We start from the raw sequence: 16,452 nt of genomic DNA, 5'->3' as shown, positions 1-16,452 counted from the left end.
TGAACCCTTCTGCTTTAGTAGCAGTGATGCTATATCGGGCAAGGGCAAAACTTCGGAAGCAGCTTCCACCGCTTCCTTTGGAACGGTACCAAGGACTCAGGGGACAGGATTCCTCAAAGTGGCTGAAAAAGACACACATGCCGTATTACTACGGAACGGCTTCCACACAGATCACATGCAACTTGCTAGACACACAGCGATGTATCATACAAACCGTGTTCCCAAGTAACACCAAGTAGACCAGACTTCTAATAGGCTTCCTAAGGGGCGTTACACACAGTCTACTCACTCTACCTGTGGATGATAGATGTGTATGGGCAGCACCTTATTTGAGACTACCACTAATGTAAATTATGTTGTGCTAATGTAAGTGACTTCTAGTGCAATGCCAACAGGTTTCCATGGAAAACTCATCGCACCAGCACACGCTACTGTTGCTGTGCTAGAGGTTGCTTACGCTAGCACAATGTAATTTATGATAGTGGTAGTGTTGAATAAGATACTATCCTCGGTTAACAGTTGCCTGCAGAGTCACATGAGGTCTTGCTTGTATGTGCATCCCACAAACATCTTGAAGGCCATGATATTTATATTTTGATTCTTTTCAAAGGCCATTTTCTGAGTTTCTCCTGCACTTCTGAACTTAAGGTTCTAGTTCCATGCTGAAGGATAGTGGCCAGCAGGCTTCCTTTGCTGGTCTAGGCAACTAAGCAAAACCAGTGGCTGGATATTTAGGAAGGGTTGGAACAGTTGCACTGCAGTGTGCTTGGAGTGGCATGCTTATTCTGTCCCAGGACCATTTCACTGGATGAAATGTCAGAATGAATCCCACTCTCCTGACAGCAAAATAAGGAAACAGCCTGTCTGCTCATTTGTACATTCGTTCATTCATTCATTCATTTATTTAAAATCTTATTATGCCACCTTTCTGCCACACCATGGCATTCAAGGCAGCTCACAAGAAGATGAAAACTGTTATGCATCCTAGGGGGTGTACTGTAGCTTAGTTTTGTTCTGAACCTTGGCAGCTCCTGTAGAGCTGGGAGTAGCAACAGTGGGTGGAGTGTCGGCTAAGTGGTCACTTCTGTGTGTGTGGAATTAAAGAACAGTCATGTTTTGAGGCCTGCTGATTCTGCACTCATTCCTTCTACCTATACAACAAAAAACATTAAGACCAACATACAATAGCTGTCCAAACCCAACAGCAGACACCAAAAATGTCTGCCATTTCCTGAGATCAAAAGGAATTTCCTTGCTAGGTCAGGTGAGGTAACACTTTCAGGTTTTCATTTTGACCTAAGGAGTAACTCAGTTTATTTGTTCATGACATCTGGGGCTATGACCCTGACCTAGCAGCGCTTTTGGAATTGTTAATGGAACACAGGTCAGGATGCAGCTCTGCCTTAAAACACAGTAGTTCAGAACACCTTGGCATGTACGCATTCATTCATATTCTCTCACACACGCACTCTCTCTCTCGCACACACACATAAAACTTGGAATTAATAAGGTATTTCAATTCCTTGCATGGCTGCCACCTCATAAGAGAATGTCAAATTAAGTAGGTCCTGACCATTGAACCACCCCGCCATCAAAACCATGAACTGTACCTATCTACCCTTTGCTAAATGTTAAAGGATCACTTCCAAGTCTGTTGTTGTTGTTCAGTCGTTCAGTCGTGTCCGACTCTTCGTGACCCCATGGACCATAGTACGCCAGGCCTTCCTGTCCTGCGCTCTCTCCCGGAGCGTGCTCAAGTTCATATTCATTGCATCTGTGATGCTATCTAGCCATCTCATCCTCTGCCGTCCCCTTCTCCTTTTGCCTTCAGTCTTTCCCAGCATCAGGGTCTTTTCCAGAGAGTTTTCTCTTCGCATTAGGTGGCCAAAATATTTCAGCTTCAGCTTCAGTATCTGTCCTTCCAATGAGCACTCAGGGTTGATTTCCTTTAGGATGGACTGATTTGACCTCCTTGCAGTCCAGGGGACTCGTAAGAGTCTTCTCCAGCACCACAGTTCGAAAGCATCAATTCTTCGGCGCTCAGCCTTCCTTATAGTCCAGCTCTCACTGCCATACATTACTACTGGGAAAACCATAGCTTTGATTACACAGACCTTTGTCGGCAAGGTGATGTCTCTGCTTCTTACTATGCTGTCTAGGTTTGCCATAGCTTTCCTCCCAAGGAGCAAGCGTCTTTTAATTTCATGGCTACAGTCACCGTCTGCGGTGATCTTGGAGCCCAAGAAAGTAAAATCTGTCACTGCTTCCATTTCTTCCCCTTCTATATGCCAGGAAGTGATGGGGCCAGATGCCATGATCTTAGTTTTTTTAATGTTGAGTTTCAAACCAGCTTTTGCACTCTCCTCTTTCACCCTCAACAAGAGGCTCTTGAGATCCTCTTCGCTTTCTGCCATTAGGGTGGTATCGTCTGCATATCGGAGGTTGTTGATAATTCTCCCAGCAATCTTAATTCCGACCTCTGATTCATCCAACCCGGCATTTCTCATGATGTACTCTGCATATAAGTTAAATAAGCAGGGTGACAATATGCAGCCTTGTCGTACTCCTTTCCCAATATTGAACCAATCGGTTGTTCCATGTCTGGTTCTTACTGTTGCTTCTTGACCCTCGTACAGGTTTCTCAGGAGACAGGTAAGTCGTCTGGTACTCCCATCACTTTAAGAATTTGCCACAGTTTGTTGTGATCCACACAATCAAAGGCTTTAGCGTAGTCAATGAAGCAGAAATAGACGTTTTTCTGGAATTCTCTTGCTTTCTCCATGATCCAGCGAATGTTGGCGATTTGATCTCTAGTTCCTCTGCCTCTTCGAAACCCCGCTTGTACTTCCGGTAGTTCTCGGTTCGCATACTGCTGAAGCCTAGCTTGTAGGATTTTGAGCATCACCTTGCTGGCATGTGAAATGAGCGCAATTGTGCGGTAGTTTGAACACTCTTTGGCATTGCCCTTCTTTGGAATTGGAATGTAAACTGACCTTTTCCAGTCTTGTGGCCACTGCTGAGTGTTCCAGATTTGTTGGCATATTGAATGCAGCACTTTAACAGCATCATCTTTTAGGATTTTAAATAGCTCGGCTGGAATACTGTCATCTCCGCTAGCTTTGTTGTTACTAATGCTTCCTAAGGCCCACTTGACTTCACTCTCGAGGATGTCCGGCTCAAGTTCAGTGACCGCACTATCATGGCTATCAGGGACATTCAGACCTTTCCTGTATAGTTCTTCTGTGTATTCTTGCCACCTCTTCTTAATCTCATCTGCTTCTGTTAGGTCCCTGCCTTCTTTGTCCTTTATCATGCCCGTCTTTGCACAAAACGTTCCCTTGAGATCTCCGATTTTCTTGAAGAGATCTCTAGTCTTTCCCATTCTGTTGTTTTCCTCGATTTCTTTGCATTGTTCATTTAAGAAGGCCTTCTTGTCTCTCCTTGCTATTCTCTGGAACTCTGCATTCAGTTGGGTATATCTTCCCCTTTCTCCCTTGCTTTTCGCTTCCCTTCTTTCGTGAGCTACTTGTAAAGCCTCCTCAGACAGCCACTTGGCTTTCTTGCATTTCTTTTCCTTTGGGATGGATTGAGTTGCTGCCTCCTGAACAATGTTACGGACCTCCGTCCATAGTTCCTCAGGCACTCTGTCTATCAGGTCTAATCCCTGAAATCTATTCCTCACCTCCACTGTATATTCATCAGGGATATGATTTAGGTCATACCTGAACGATTTAGTGGTTTTCCCGACGTTCTTCAATTTAAGCCGAAATTTTGCAAGAAGCAGCTCATGATCTGAGCCACAGTCAGCTCCAGGTCTTGTTTTTACTGACTGTATGGAGCTTCTCCATCTTTGGCTGCCAAGGACATAATCAATCTGATTTCGATATTGACCATCTGGTGACGTCCATGTGTAGAGTCGCCTCTTGTGCTGTTGGAAAAGAGTGTTTGCTATGATCAGCATGTTCTCTTGGCAAAACTCTATTAGCTTTTGTCCTGCTTCATTTTGTACACCAAGGCCATGCCTGCCTGTTATCCCGGTGATTTCTTGACTTCCTACTTTAGCATTCCAATCCCCTATGATGAAGAGGACATCTTTTTTTGGTGTTAGTTCTAGAAGGTGTTGTAGGTCTTCATAGAACCGATCAACCTCAGCTTCTTCGGCCTCAGTGGTTGGGGCATAGACTTGAATTACTGTGATGTTGAATGGTTTGCCTTGGATTCGTACTGAGATCATTCTATCATTTTTAAGATTGTACCCCAGTACTGCTTTTCCCACCCTTTTGTTGACTATGAGTGCTACTCCATTTCTTCTAAGGGATTCTTGCCCACAATAGTAGATATGATGGTCACCTGAATTAAATTCGCCCATGCCTGTCCATTTTAGTTCGCTGATTCCCAAGATGTCGATGTTCAATCTTGCCATCTCATGTTTGACCACCTCCAGCTTACCTTGATTCATTGATCTGACATTCCAGGTTCCTAAACAATATTGTTCTTTACAGCACCGGATTTTCTTTTCACCACCAGACACATCCACAGCTGAGTGTCCTTTCGGGTTTGGCCCAGCCGCTTCACTCTTTCTGGCGCTACTTGGAAATACCCTCTGCTCTTCCCCAGTAGCATATTGGACACCTTCCGACCTGAGGGGCTCATCTTCCGGCGTCATCTCTTTTAGCCTTGTGATACGTTGCATGGGGTTTTCTTGGCAGGAATACTGGAGTGGGTTGCCATTTCCTTCTCCAGTGGACCACATTTTGTCAGAACTCTCTGCCATGACCTGTCCGTCTTGGGTGGCCCTGCACGGCATAGCTTATGGCTTCACTGAGTTACGCAAGCCCCTTCGCCACAACAAGGCAGTGATCCATGAAGGGGCTTCCAAGTCTGCCCAAATTCATATTGTCACTTTTCTGATCACGCCTTTCAGATTCACTTGCCACTTAGCACAAGTGAATTATGCAACACATTTGCACTTTGTTCTCTGCTTCCAGGCAAGGAGCAGGAAGACTGAATGAAGGCCTATGAAGGTCACTAGTGTACTCCCTTTGGTACCTTTACTGCCTCAACTGGGAGCAAACACGGGCATGATCCACTGCACCAGGCAGCAACTCCATACCGTTTGCTCAGGATAAGTGGAAATTAGAAGGTACAAAGTCTGACATCCTGTGGCCAGCTGCAAAACTACACTGGCTGAAATACCTTCAGAAGGTATAAACAGCCTTGGAAACCCCAGGAAGCATAAGGGCAAAAACATTATCCAAATCATGCCACCTCTGCTCCCCACTTGCATATAATGACCCCAGGTGGCAACAAATGATTTACATCACAGCCACCATGTGTCAACGTACCACCAACGTACAGGTCATCTGTAACATCCTGCCATGTATTAAAGGTTAGCATGTCCCTGCTTCCCCATATAGGTATGAGTGTATGGTAAAAACAAAACAAAACCAGCAATCCTGCTGTGTTGCATAGCCAGATGCTACAGACAGACAGGATGTGGAACCTACATGGTTGCATGAGACCCATCATGGAGTGAACAATCACCTGTAACCACCCACTGGAGCTCTAGTACAGGGTTGGGCAACTTTTAGCCCTCCAGATGTAGCCAGCTCAGGCAGTAGTGAAGGATAATGGGAGTTGTAAGCCAAAACATCTGGGGGACACAAATTGCCCACCCCTGATCTAAAACCTCCACATCAACCTTCCCAACCTGGTGCCCTCCAGATGTTTTTGACAACTCCCAACATTTCTGACCATTAGCCATGCTGGCTAGGGTTGATAAGAGTTGAAGTCCAAAGCATCTGGAGGGCACGAAGTTAGGGAAGGCAGCTGCACATAGTCCCTCTCTCATTCTGAAATGAAGACCACCACTTTTCCATGTTCCAGCCTGGAATTGCTTTCTCCATTTGACTGAAGATGACCAAGGTTGAGCAGAGAGATGTGAATTTGGGCCAGGACAGTTATACAACTTGCTCCTCACCTTAGTCGACTCCCCTTCCCCCACCCAGCACACCCGTTGTCTTTGGCACCCTGACATCACTCTCCCTTGCCCCCCTCACTCACCTCGGCAGGTGCTACCCTCCCGGGTAATGGCCTGACGACATATCCCACATGGTTTCACTTTCTTAAAGCTCTTCACTTTGAAGGTGTGGGATGTGGATGCTTCAAGGTCCTCGGGCTGCAGGAAGGAAAGGAAAGAGAGACAATATTGTCAAAGGTAAAAAAAGCACCCCTCATTTCTAAACAAATGAATGGATTAGAACACTGCTTGGGATTAGTACATGTAATTTAGGCTGGGGTGACCAGAAGAGAGATCGGGATAGACTAGGAGATCTCTGGATGATTCCAAGTAGATCAGCAGTACCAAAAGGTTTAGCAAAACTGACAACAACAACAAACTTCCTCACTCCTAAATGAGGCTGCTGAAACAGTCAAGAAAGCTTGGGGTAGGGGGACAGGAGTATGAGTGAAAGGATCTGTGCAAGAGCTCCACTTCTGGCACTGAAAACAAACTCCTAGGCTGAGCAGAGGCATATTGTTCCTCAGTTTTATGTCTGCCTTCCTGAAACAGTGGTTTGCACCTGGATCTGGTTGGTGGACCTCAAAATCCTAGGGAAAAAGAGAAGTTGATCCTGCAAGTCTGAAGTCTGCCCACCCTTAATTTAGGCCTTGCTTTTGCTACCGAGGATCCACATTATCTGAATCATGCCACCTCTTCTCCCCACTTTTAATTTTTGTGAACTGCCCAAATAGCTTCGGTTATTGGGCGCTATAGAAATTAAATAAATAAATCCACATCATTCACTGCATCAGGAGTGCAGAACCTCTTTCAGCCCGAGAGTCAAATTCCATTTTAGAGAAGCTTTTGGCAGTCACATTCCAGTGGTGGTCAGGGCCAAAGGCAAAAGCGGCAGGATCACAAAACCAAAAATACCAGGATATATTACCTTAAAGCTCTTACTGCCAATAACCTTTGAGAATGGGAAAAAACTGCACAAAATGCAGGACAACACCCAGTGATCAGTGGATGGGGAAGGGGGGGGCACCTGGGAACCCTGGAAGCCGGATTGGGATGCGGGGGGGGGCAGTTTTGGCCCACAGGCTAGCGATTCTGCATGGGTAACTCCTCTTGGAGCTCTTTCACATCTAACAAGGAAGCCTTCCAGAGAAAGCAAGTGACATGCCTGGAAAAGGAGACTCAAAACTGCCAAGGCATCATGCTGCCTAAGCCCTGAGGTGGCAGCTCCTTGGTAATCAAGACAAATCTCCATGTGTTCAGAGGCAGACTCTTTTCTGCCAGCCTTCAAACCCACAGAATTACAGTTCTAGCAACTGAATGGCATGGGAGAGTCAAGGATATTTCATATATCTCATTTTGTACAATCTCATTGCCCGCATATAAATAAACATGCATATGCATCAGAGGATCCCTTGTGAGTAATTGTGGCTTTTGCCTGTAATTGTGGCTTTTGCCCAAACATTTCCATCAGTGGTGAAGTAGTACATTCTGAAGTGGAGGCACTCTTCGTGACAGTCCCCATAGCCACGCCCCCAAGGAGCGTCCAAAAATGAAGGCTGCTGTGTTCATCTCTCTCTGTGTGCGTGTGCATGTGTGCGCACGCACGCGTGTCTTTTGTAGGTCTTTTGTAAAGCGAATGGTTCTTAATTACCCATTCAAAACTAAGCCACCCCAAAATACTTTGCATTTCAAAAGCCTAAACTCAGAACAGGGAAGCTTGGAGGAAATGACAGCTGACATTGCCGTCCTGGGGCTTTTGACCCTCTGAGCCCTGGCTCCACTATACCACTGGTTTTCATGCCCCAACTAGTATGTGCGTACTTGAATTCCTGAGCACCATTTGAAAATGAAACTATGCGCATGTAGTTTATCATTGGGAGTGCAAAACATAAATGGAGCAGCCCTAAGTTGCCACCAGGCCTTGTCATATCGAGCTGTTTAATGTTTGGCGCTGATCTCCAGGTTTATTACAGGAGGATGATGATGATTTTTTATTATTTTATGAGCATTGCTTGATTACTTGGATAGAAAGTTGTTTAGTAAATATCATGCATAAATAAATCCATGAGACCAGAGTTTTGAAATAGCCTCTACGATCCAATACTAGCATGCGCCGGCTGATATTAAGCACTTCCTTTGAAGTGCTACAACAGTGATGGGGAAGATGTAGCCGCCCTGGAGTTGCAGTCCACCAACATCTGGAGGGCCACACGTCCTTCATCCCTGCACGACAAAACTGCCCCACTGCTTGACTTGGGGTCAGTCTAGATGCGATGGGAGAGCCAGATTGACTCTTCATGTGTCTGCACCATTCACACATAAAGTGCGGGGGAGTCTAATGTTAACATCCAAAAGATCACATGCGTGAGGGGAGCTGACTATTCCCTCCTCCACCATGCACATGCAATTACCATCGGCTTCAGGCATTTTTCTTCCAGCTCAGCTCCAACACTCGAAGTGAGCCATGTTGGAGAGAAAAGCGCTTCATGCAACAGAGTGAAGCAAGGTATGGTGGGGGAGGATTCTGCTCCCCTCACCCCTGTGTACCACCTTTTATTGTAAAAATCAGAACTCACCCCTGCCCCATATGCAAAGGGGGCAAACACATGAATGACCCCAGCACATTTGCTTTGACCCGTTGTAAGAGGTTTGTTCCACTAAAGGTGTATTTCTTCACTGCACCACTGGGTGCCAGTATCTGATGCTAATCCACGAGCAAAGCAAGTTCTGGGTCAGATACCAGCTCACACACCCCAGAGACCGCCACCACAGTAAAAAAAAAAAAAAAAAGCTTTGTTAGCTTTTATAGAAACCCTTGGGTGGTAGTAGTATTCTACCTATCATCTACTGGACTCTAAGTTGTGCTATAAAGCTGTTGCCAGTCAGTGAGTTTTATTAGTGTTTTGCACTAACCTGTCTGGATTCATTTATTTATATCACCCTTTCCACCAAAAATAGCTCCCAAGCTGGCTAACAGTAAGACCAAGATTAAAACAATAACATAACTAAACATTTATAAAAACAAAGAGAAAACACAATGCGAAACACAACAACAAAAGAAATAAATATAATCCAACCAATTACATAGCTTTTCTGCTTACATACTAAAGGCCCATCTGAATAAAAACATCTTTGCCTGCTGGAGAAAGGACAACAGAGAAGGAGCCAACTTAGCCTCCTTTGGCAGGGAGTTCGAAAGCCTGGAAGCAGCCACCGAGAAGGCCCTGCCTCACATTCCCAGCAAATGTGCCTCCAATGGTGGTGGGACTGAGAGAAGGGTCTCCCCAGATCTTAAAAACTGGGCAGGTTCATATGGGAGAAGACAGTCTTTCAGATGGCCTGGTTGCAAGCCATAGGTCATAAAAAGCACTTTGAATTATGCCCAGAAACAAAGCAAAAGCTGGCAAAGCTGTTGTAACAAGGGAGTCATACGCTTCCTGTAACCAGTCTTGGTTGACAGTCTGGCTGCAGCATTCTGGACCAGCTGAAATTTCCAACAGTTTTCAAAGGCAGCCCCAAGTAAAGTACGTTATAGTAGTACAAACTGGATGAACTAAAGCATGTGTCACTATGGTCAGATCAGACATAATAAGATATAATTAAAAGAGAAGCAATTAGGAAGGGGAGGAGAAAGGGGGGAGAAATTCTCAGGTAAATTCTTCAAGCTCTAATTTATTTGCAAATATCCACACTGATATTATCCTCATTTGTATTTTTCTTAAGCATTTCTCATTATGATGCCGGTTGATTTAGGCATGTAAAAGTATTGTATTTGGTGAGTTGAAAAAAACTATGCCTATTGCCTCGGAGTCACATCTCAAAAAAGCAAAATGTGGAAGCGCTTACAATTCAGATAGATGACTTCGAAATTTTGCTCAATCTGTGCAAAATTTCAGCACTAGTTTCAATGGTAAATAGTAAGGTTGGAAAGCCATAATATTTAATGAGAGGAAAAGGGTGCACAGACTCCGCATCAATTCTATTCCTGCTTGTGCTGGTCTGCTACCTCTGCCTCCCTGGATATTATCCTCAGCCCATCCAGCAAGAGGAACCTACGTAAGTAAGCCTCCTTCCATGTGCATTACACTTGCCTCTAGATGCACATTCCCATCCATAGCGCCATGCACATCCAGTCCTGCTGAATGCATAGACTCTTAGAGCTGGAAGGCATCTTGGAGGTCATCTTACTCCAACCCCCTTCTTAGTGCCAGAATTAGTTAAATGCATCTTTTCACATGAATAGCGATGGGCATCGCATCAAGGACCACCTGTTGTGTGTGATTCAATGACAATCCTGGAAGCTACTCTAGGTGAAGGTGAAACAAGAAACCTGGCTAGCTGACGTCTCTCAAGTGTAAAATTGTAATGCTATGGCTGGGTGGGTCTGTGAAAACCATGTTGGCTCAAAGAGTCTAGCTCCTTTTTCTTTGACAGAAGGCACAGCCCCTCTTCCCTTTCAACCACAGGTTTGCTGATGATGCTGTAGGGAACCTGGCACAAATAGAAAACATATAACCAGGGTATATCGAGGTACAGATGTGCTAATGGAATTGTTTTTAAAACTTCATTTTTATGCCTTGTCAGAAAAGAAAGAATTCAAAAAATAAGAAGAGCCATACTGATCAGATCAAAGGCCTGTGTAACCCAGTATCTTGTTTCCCAACCAGATGTATATGGGAAGCCCACAAGCAGGGCACGGATGCAACGGCACTCAAGAGGATGAAGGGCCTGGCTGATAGTCCCAGCAAGGTAGAGCCTCCTTGGTGGCCCTGCCTCAGGTGAGTCTCACAGGGGCACCAAATGTCGTTTCACAGCACCTCTATGACAACCATTTGGAAGCCAGGCATAGGAAAATGAAGAAGTACACGGGTCTTGCCACATCCACACCAAATGCTACCACTCACAATTCATTCACTTCTCTTCCCTTCCCCTTCCCCCACCCTAAATTAGACATCAGTGAATCCCCCTCCCCTCATGGGTAGCCATGGCTATTCCCGCCCCAACAGAGAGTTTGAGTGCCTGCCTCCTCTCAGGCTCCAAGGTTATGCCAAGAGGAGGGTCTGTCATGCTGAAGCAGCATCCTTCTGGGACTGGATGGAAAGGAAATCAATCCCCAGTTCTCCCAGCCACCCACCCTCAAGGGGATTGAGAACACCTGAATTAGTACTATTAGGGCAGCAGCTGTCTCCTTTCAGTGTCCTTTCCTACCTTCCTCCAGCTTGAAAAGGATGAGCTGCCCTCCGGTTGGCAGCAGAACATTTTAACCTCCCCTGTCCAACACTACGTAGCCATGTCCTTTGGCAAACTTTGCCCTTTCTTATGCGAATGCTCACTGGGTCCTCAGAGTGGGAGGAGAAGCTGAACATGTGAGTGTTGGTTGATTCAACATCTCAGCCACAGAGGTCCAGAGTCCCAGTGATGCGATGGGTCGCCCAGTGTAGGGGAACTCTAGCTAGACAAAGCCCCACCAGTATTTACTCTTCATAAGGTACTTCTGGTTTGCAAGATGCTTTGGAGTCTTGATCGTCCACCCTCCCAGCAACTCTTTGGGAAAGCCAATGTTGCTGTGGACAGACAGGAATTGACTTGCTCAAGGCAATATAATGAGCCCATGGCAGAGGTGGGAGATGAATCTGGGTTTCTAGATTCAAGCCAAGCTTTATTTGCTCACTGCACTAAGCCTAAACATTGTCCCTTCTTCCTACACTTGTTTAGCTCTCTGGCCTACCAGAGCAAAATGCCCAAATAACGACCCTTCTCCCCTCAAACGCCGCCAGCACACCTTACCCATATATACCAATCCCAAGATCTCCATACCTCAAAAGGCTGGCTGATGTCCATCTGTTTTGACTCACAAACCCAAGCTCAATCTCCATGCGGGCCAAGTTATATATGTTGGGAGGTTCTTAGAAAATTACATATTTATGGCAGCATTCTCACCACACCACACTAATCCACGCTACTGATTTCAGAGTTCTTAACTTGGACTTCTTTCACAATCAGTAATTTGGATGTGAATCACCACACTGCTCTGGAGGCATTCCTTTCGGATCGGAGGTGGGGGGAGGACACACATCCTTTTAAAACTGCTTATGGATCATCCTGAGCATGTGAACACAAGAGGGGGTTAAATTGCATTAAATCGTATGTTCAGTTCATTGAGCTCTTGGATTATGTTAACGATAAAGAAAAGCTACACACTCAATTTTCTTCACATCATTTACGCTTTAATGAAATGGGGGGGGGGCAGGTTCAATGCCCAGGACTTTCCCTTCACAGGGCCCGGTCCCAGCTCAAATCTCCCTACTAAAAGGGTTACTTATGTTTCCTATACTGAGATGACCTCTGTTCCTTCCTCCCTCCCTCACTCCTTCACGCTCTAAGCCTCAAGGGAAAGTTGAAGCAGGGGAAAAGAGGGACGGCTGTTTATTTAATTTGGGCATGAAGAATGAAGTATTGTCAAACTGATAAACTCTATGTCTAGATCCTAGGCTGCAAATACATTCCCCCTTCAGAACACACTAGCTCATGTGCTCTCTCCCTCTCTTTCTCACATGCACACTGCTGCTGGCACCAGATGCTGCTACTACTCTGTACTGCCTCCCCTAACACGGTGCCCTCCAGATGTTTTGGGCTTCAACTCCCATCAACCCCAGACAGCATAGCCAATGGGTCAGGAATCCTGGAAGGTGTACTCCTAAACTTGGGGAAGGCTGCTGTACTACCATTAGGGCACAAACCTATGACCGTTTAGACAGAAAAAAGTCCTACAACTCCCAGCATGCCTCAGCCAGCCATTCTGTCTAAACGTGCAGAGGATTGTGCCCTTAGTTATGGAACTCCCTCCCCAGGGAGTTTAGGCTAGCCTACTCCTTAGTAGTGTCCTCAGTGATGATATTGTTCTGCTGAACTTTTAATAGTTAATGCAATCCTCTGTTTTTATCGCTATTTCCTGTTTTTTAAATATATGTTTCCATTTTTTTGTATTTTATGACTTTTAACATTTGTATCTTTATTGTACAACACCTTGAACACTCATTGAGTGTAGAGATGGTCCAAAAATATTATAAATAACATTATTAATAATAATTAATACATGTATTTTAATACATACAGGGAGCAATCCTATGGCTAGATGCTGTCTAGAGGGCCACAGGATATGCTCATTTCCGGGAGCCAACCTCAGAGCCCGAGCTCCGAGGTTGGTTCCTGGAAAACCAACCTCCCCCTTTGTCCACGCTGCCTCAGAGGCATTGTGGAGAAGCCCTGTCCTCCGCACTTGCAAGAGGAGTGTGGAGTGAATGAAAAGGGGCGTTCTGGGGGGCATTCCAGGGTGAGGAGAGCAGCCAGCGAAAAATAGCAAGTCAGTAGAGGCGCAGAGAGAAAAATCTCCCCCGGGCCTCTCCTGCCCTGCTTTGGATAGGCAGTCGCCTCCGAGGTCAGAGGCGGCCACCTATCTTGATAGCATTGCACCCTCAGATTGCTGCACTATGCACGCTTCCTTGAGAATAAGTCCCATTGAATTCGATGGAACTAACTTATTGGTAAACATGCACAGGATTGTCCTGTCAATATGCGGTGGTTGTTTTTAAATTAACAATGCACCCAACACTGAACAAACAGCCACTGCATGGGACTTGCCTAAGGCTGCCAAGTTAGACCTGGAGATTGGTGTCATAGCTTTAAAACCATCAAAGAAGCAGGAGACAAAGCAGCCACTGCTTTTGTCCCCCATTCCTTCGCTAGTCCTTCCACCTGTTTCACACACACACACACACACACACACACACACAGTAATACGCAGGACTCCTAGTTTCTTGCACAGAATACTAAGGGGGAGCAAAAGGACCAGGAAGAAATCAACACGAGAAGCTATCGTTGCTTCATCTGGCAAACTGCAAGTAGCATTGTCAGGAGAAAGAACCACAGAGACGTTGTACCACTAGCCTGGGGTGCTTGCAGATGAAGCTTTCAATGTGCAGTTGTCAAGCCTTGGTTCATGCAGTTTTACAGAGGTTCCGGGTGACATCATCATCCAGTTGTAATTCTCCCATGTTTTTTTCTTACCACGGAAAACCCATTAGGGAAGGAAAGAGCAGAATAGCAGCACAATTGCTTTGCAGGTATTGATTAAAAAAAAAAAAAAGCACAATTGATGCACGGTGGAGAGCTATACCTCGAGAAGGTGGATAACAAGTTGGGGATTTCCCTCCTTTCTCTAGTCACTGCCATCCATTTCTGGTTCAAAATCAAGACCGCAAGATTGCTAGAGGGTTTGTGAAACTGACTGGATTGGGTTATCTAATGATATCTTCTTGTGAAACTGACTAGACTAGAGATCAGGCTTTCTCAGGTAAGATCAATGGAACTTCTAGCTCCATCAGTAACCATGCTTAAGTTAGCTGCAATTCTCCAACCCTGTGCCGTAGGCACCCCCACCCCCCACTCTGTCCCTCCACAATTGTGATATGGTAGAAGAGCACAACTAACAAGCACAGAAAATCAACCCTGCAAGTTTTCTAGCTGGGTTGTGAAACTGACTAGATTGGGTTGTCTGATGGAATCCAGTTGCAAACTTGCCTACCCTAGAGATTAGGCATTCTCAGGTGAAATTAATGGAAGTTATAACCCACTTCATAACCAAGTTTACTCAGAAGTAAGCTTAGCTGCAACAGTGCTGCTTCCAAAATGGAAAACACACGCACACACAACAGGGTGCTAAAACGGCTCTGAAAAACACCTGCTTCAAAACATCGGGAGAAGGGCGTGTGTTGTGACCAATGCCGGGTGAGGAAAGGGGATGCTATGTCATGCTCACCATGTGGACAGAACATAGCAAGATGCACACACCAAAATAAGCACTAGACTTCTGAAGTGTGGTCAGTCAATTACAATTCAGCTTGTAGCTGCAGCAGAAAAGCACTGATTGGTAGCACTAGAAGATCTCCATCAGGTAATGGTGTCCAAACTAGAGTAGTGGCAGTTACATTTTCTTTTCTTTTTTGACTTGTTCTACTCCTTCCTATTCTGTGTAACTTGTCCTTTCTGAAGAGCTTCATTTAATATAATAAGGATCAAAGTGTTGGTGGCTAAAGGGCAGAGAAATGAGTGGAACTGTTCATCTTGGGGGCTGTCCCACTCTCTGTGAAGGTACCATTCATTTTCCAATTCTTCTCACATACCCTGAGGGGCTCAGAGTTTGGGCTAGATGCCAGGGTGGATCCCAAGGCAGTAAAGACCAGGCTGGTAAAACCCTAAGAGGAATTCCCTGGTGTCTTGAGCCTTATTCAGGCATTCAAAGGGGGTTAAAATCAACGTGTAAGGAGTGCTCCATCCCCGTCCTGCCCCTTTCCCTTGTCACCTTTGTCACCTTCAACTCGTAGAGAGCAACAGTTTGAAGAGAAGAGCTGCCTGTGTCCACTGCAGTTCTCCACGCAAGCCAGATTGTGGATTTTTCAGCTTTCTGGCTCACGTGGAGAACCTCCGTGGATACAGGAGGCTCTCCTCTTCAGTCACCCCCCACAAGTTGAGGGTGACAAACATAGCAAGGAAGAGGGGCACTCCCTCTCCTCACACATTGAGTTTAACCCCTTTTTGAATGCCTGAATAGGACTCTGGAGTGGCTTGGATCAGGGGGCCTAATGCCAAGAGGAGGGCAAGTGGAAATGTGCTCATGCAGTTTGAGGATGAGCAAGGCTTATCTGAAGCCAAAGTGCCAATGGGGCATGTAATTTGCTCCCTTTATTCATATGGATCTTCCCAATCCAGAATGACAAATTTCCCACAAACAACCTCAGGGCAAACTAGACATGATGCCATTCATGCAATTAGCAATTCAGTGGATTTGTTTTTTTTTAAGTAAAGGCAGGCGGGTGGGGCCTGATCCATACTGGGACCCTGGCAGGACATTAACTCTTTGTCCCATGCGCTGCAGTTCCAATCAAGACTGGGACCCCTGCTCATATTATTTGCATTGGAAGGAAAGTTCCCATTCATATTAACAGGAACTTTCCTTCCAATGCAAATAACATGTTCTAACTGCACGAATGGCATGCTGTCTAGTTTGGTCCTCAGGCTCACCAAGAAATGTCACCACACACACACACACACACACACCAAAACCTGCCCAAATTCTAAAAAAGCAAATCTCATACTTTGCAAGTAAAATAAAACTTGGGAAAGTAAATTTAACAGTCTTCAAATTGTTTTGAGTGATCATAGAACTTGTTTTTTTTTTCTCATTGCAAACTTTGGATTTGGGAAGCCTGTAGATGAAATATCTAAGGTGATGCACTAGGTTTTGTGAAATGGCAGAAGGACGTGAAAAGCAAGGTTTCATTCTCCTCTCTCTCTTCCCATCACATGTAATGTCACTTATCCATGATGTGACTTCATCATGTCATGTCTCCCCACATACCACCAACAGCAGCCAA

At 45.4% G+C, this 16,452-nt stretch overlaps 1 protein-coding gene across 1 annotated transcript in view; it reads right to left on the bottom strand.

Moving 5' to 3' along the window:
- The window catches only part of TNS1 (tensin 1), a 445,218-nt gene that overhangs the window by 298,514 nt on the left and 130,252 nt on the right, over positions 1–16,452 (bottom strand). Inside the window, exon 2 of the mRNA XM_084806390.1 lies at positions 6,064–6,178. Coding sequence (XP_084662516.1) covers positions 6,064–6,178 — 115 coding nt within the window. The remainder of the gene's footprint in view (positions 1–6,063; positions 6,179–16,452) is intronic.

Source organism: Heloderma suspectum, chromosome 1, assembly GCF_057233095.1.
Source record: "Heloderma suspectum isolate Gila_16-S chromosome 1, 16-S_ref, whole genome shotgun sequence".
Lineage (NCBI taxonomy): Eukaryota > Metazoa > Chordata > Lepidosauria > Squamata > Helodermatidae > Heloderma > Heloderma suspectum.
The sequence above is the reverse complement of the archived record's forward strand: the minus strand, read 5'-3'. Positions and strand labels throughout refer to the sequence as shown.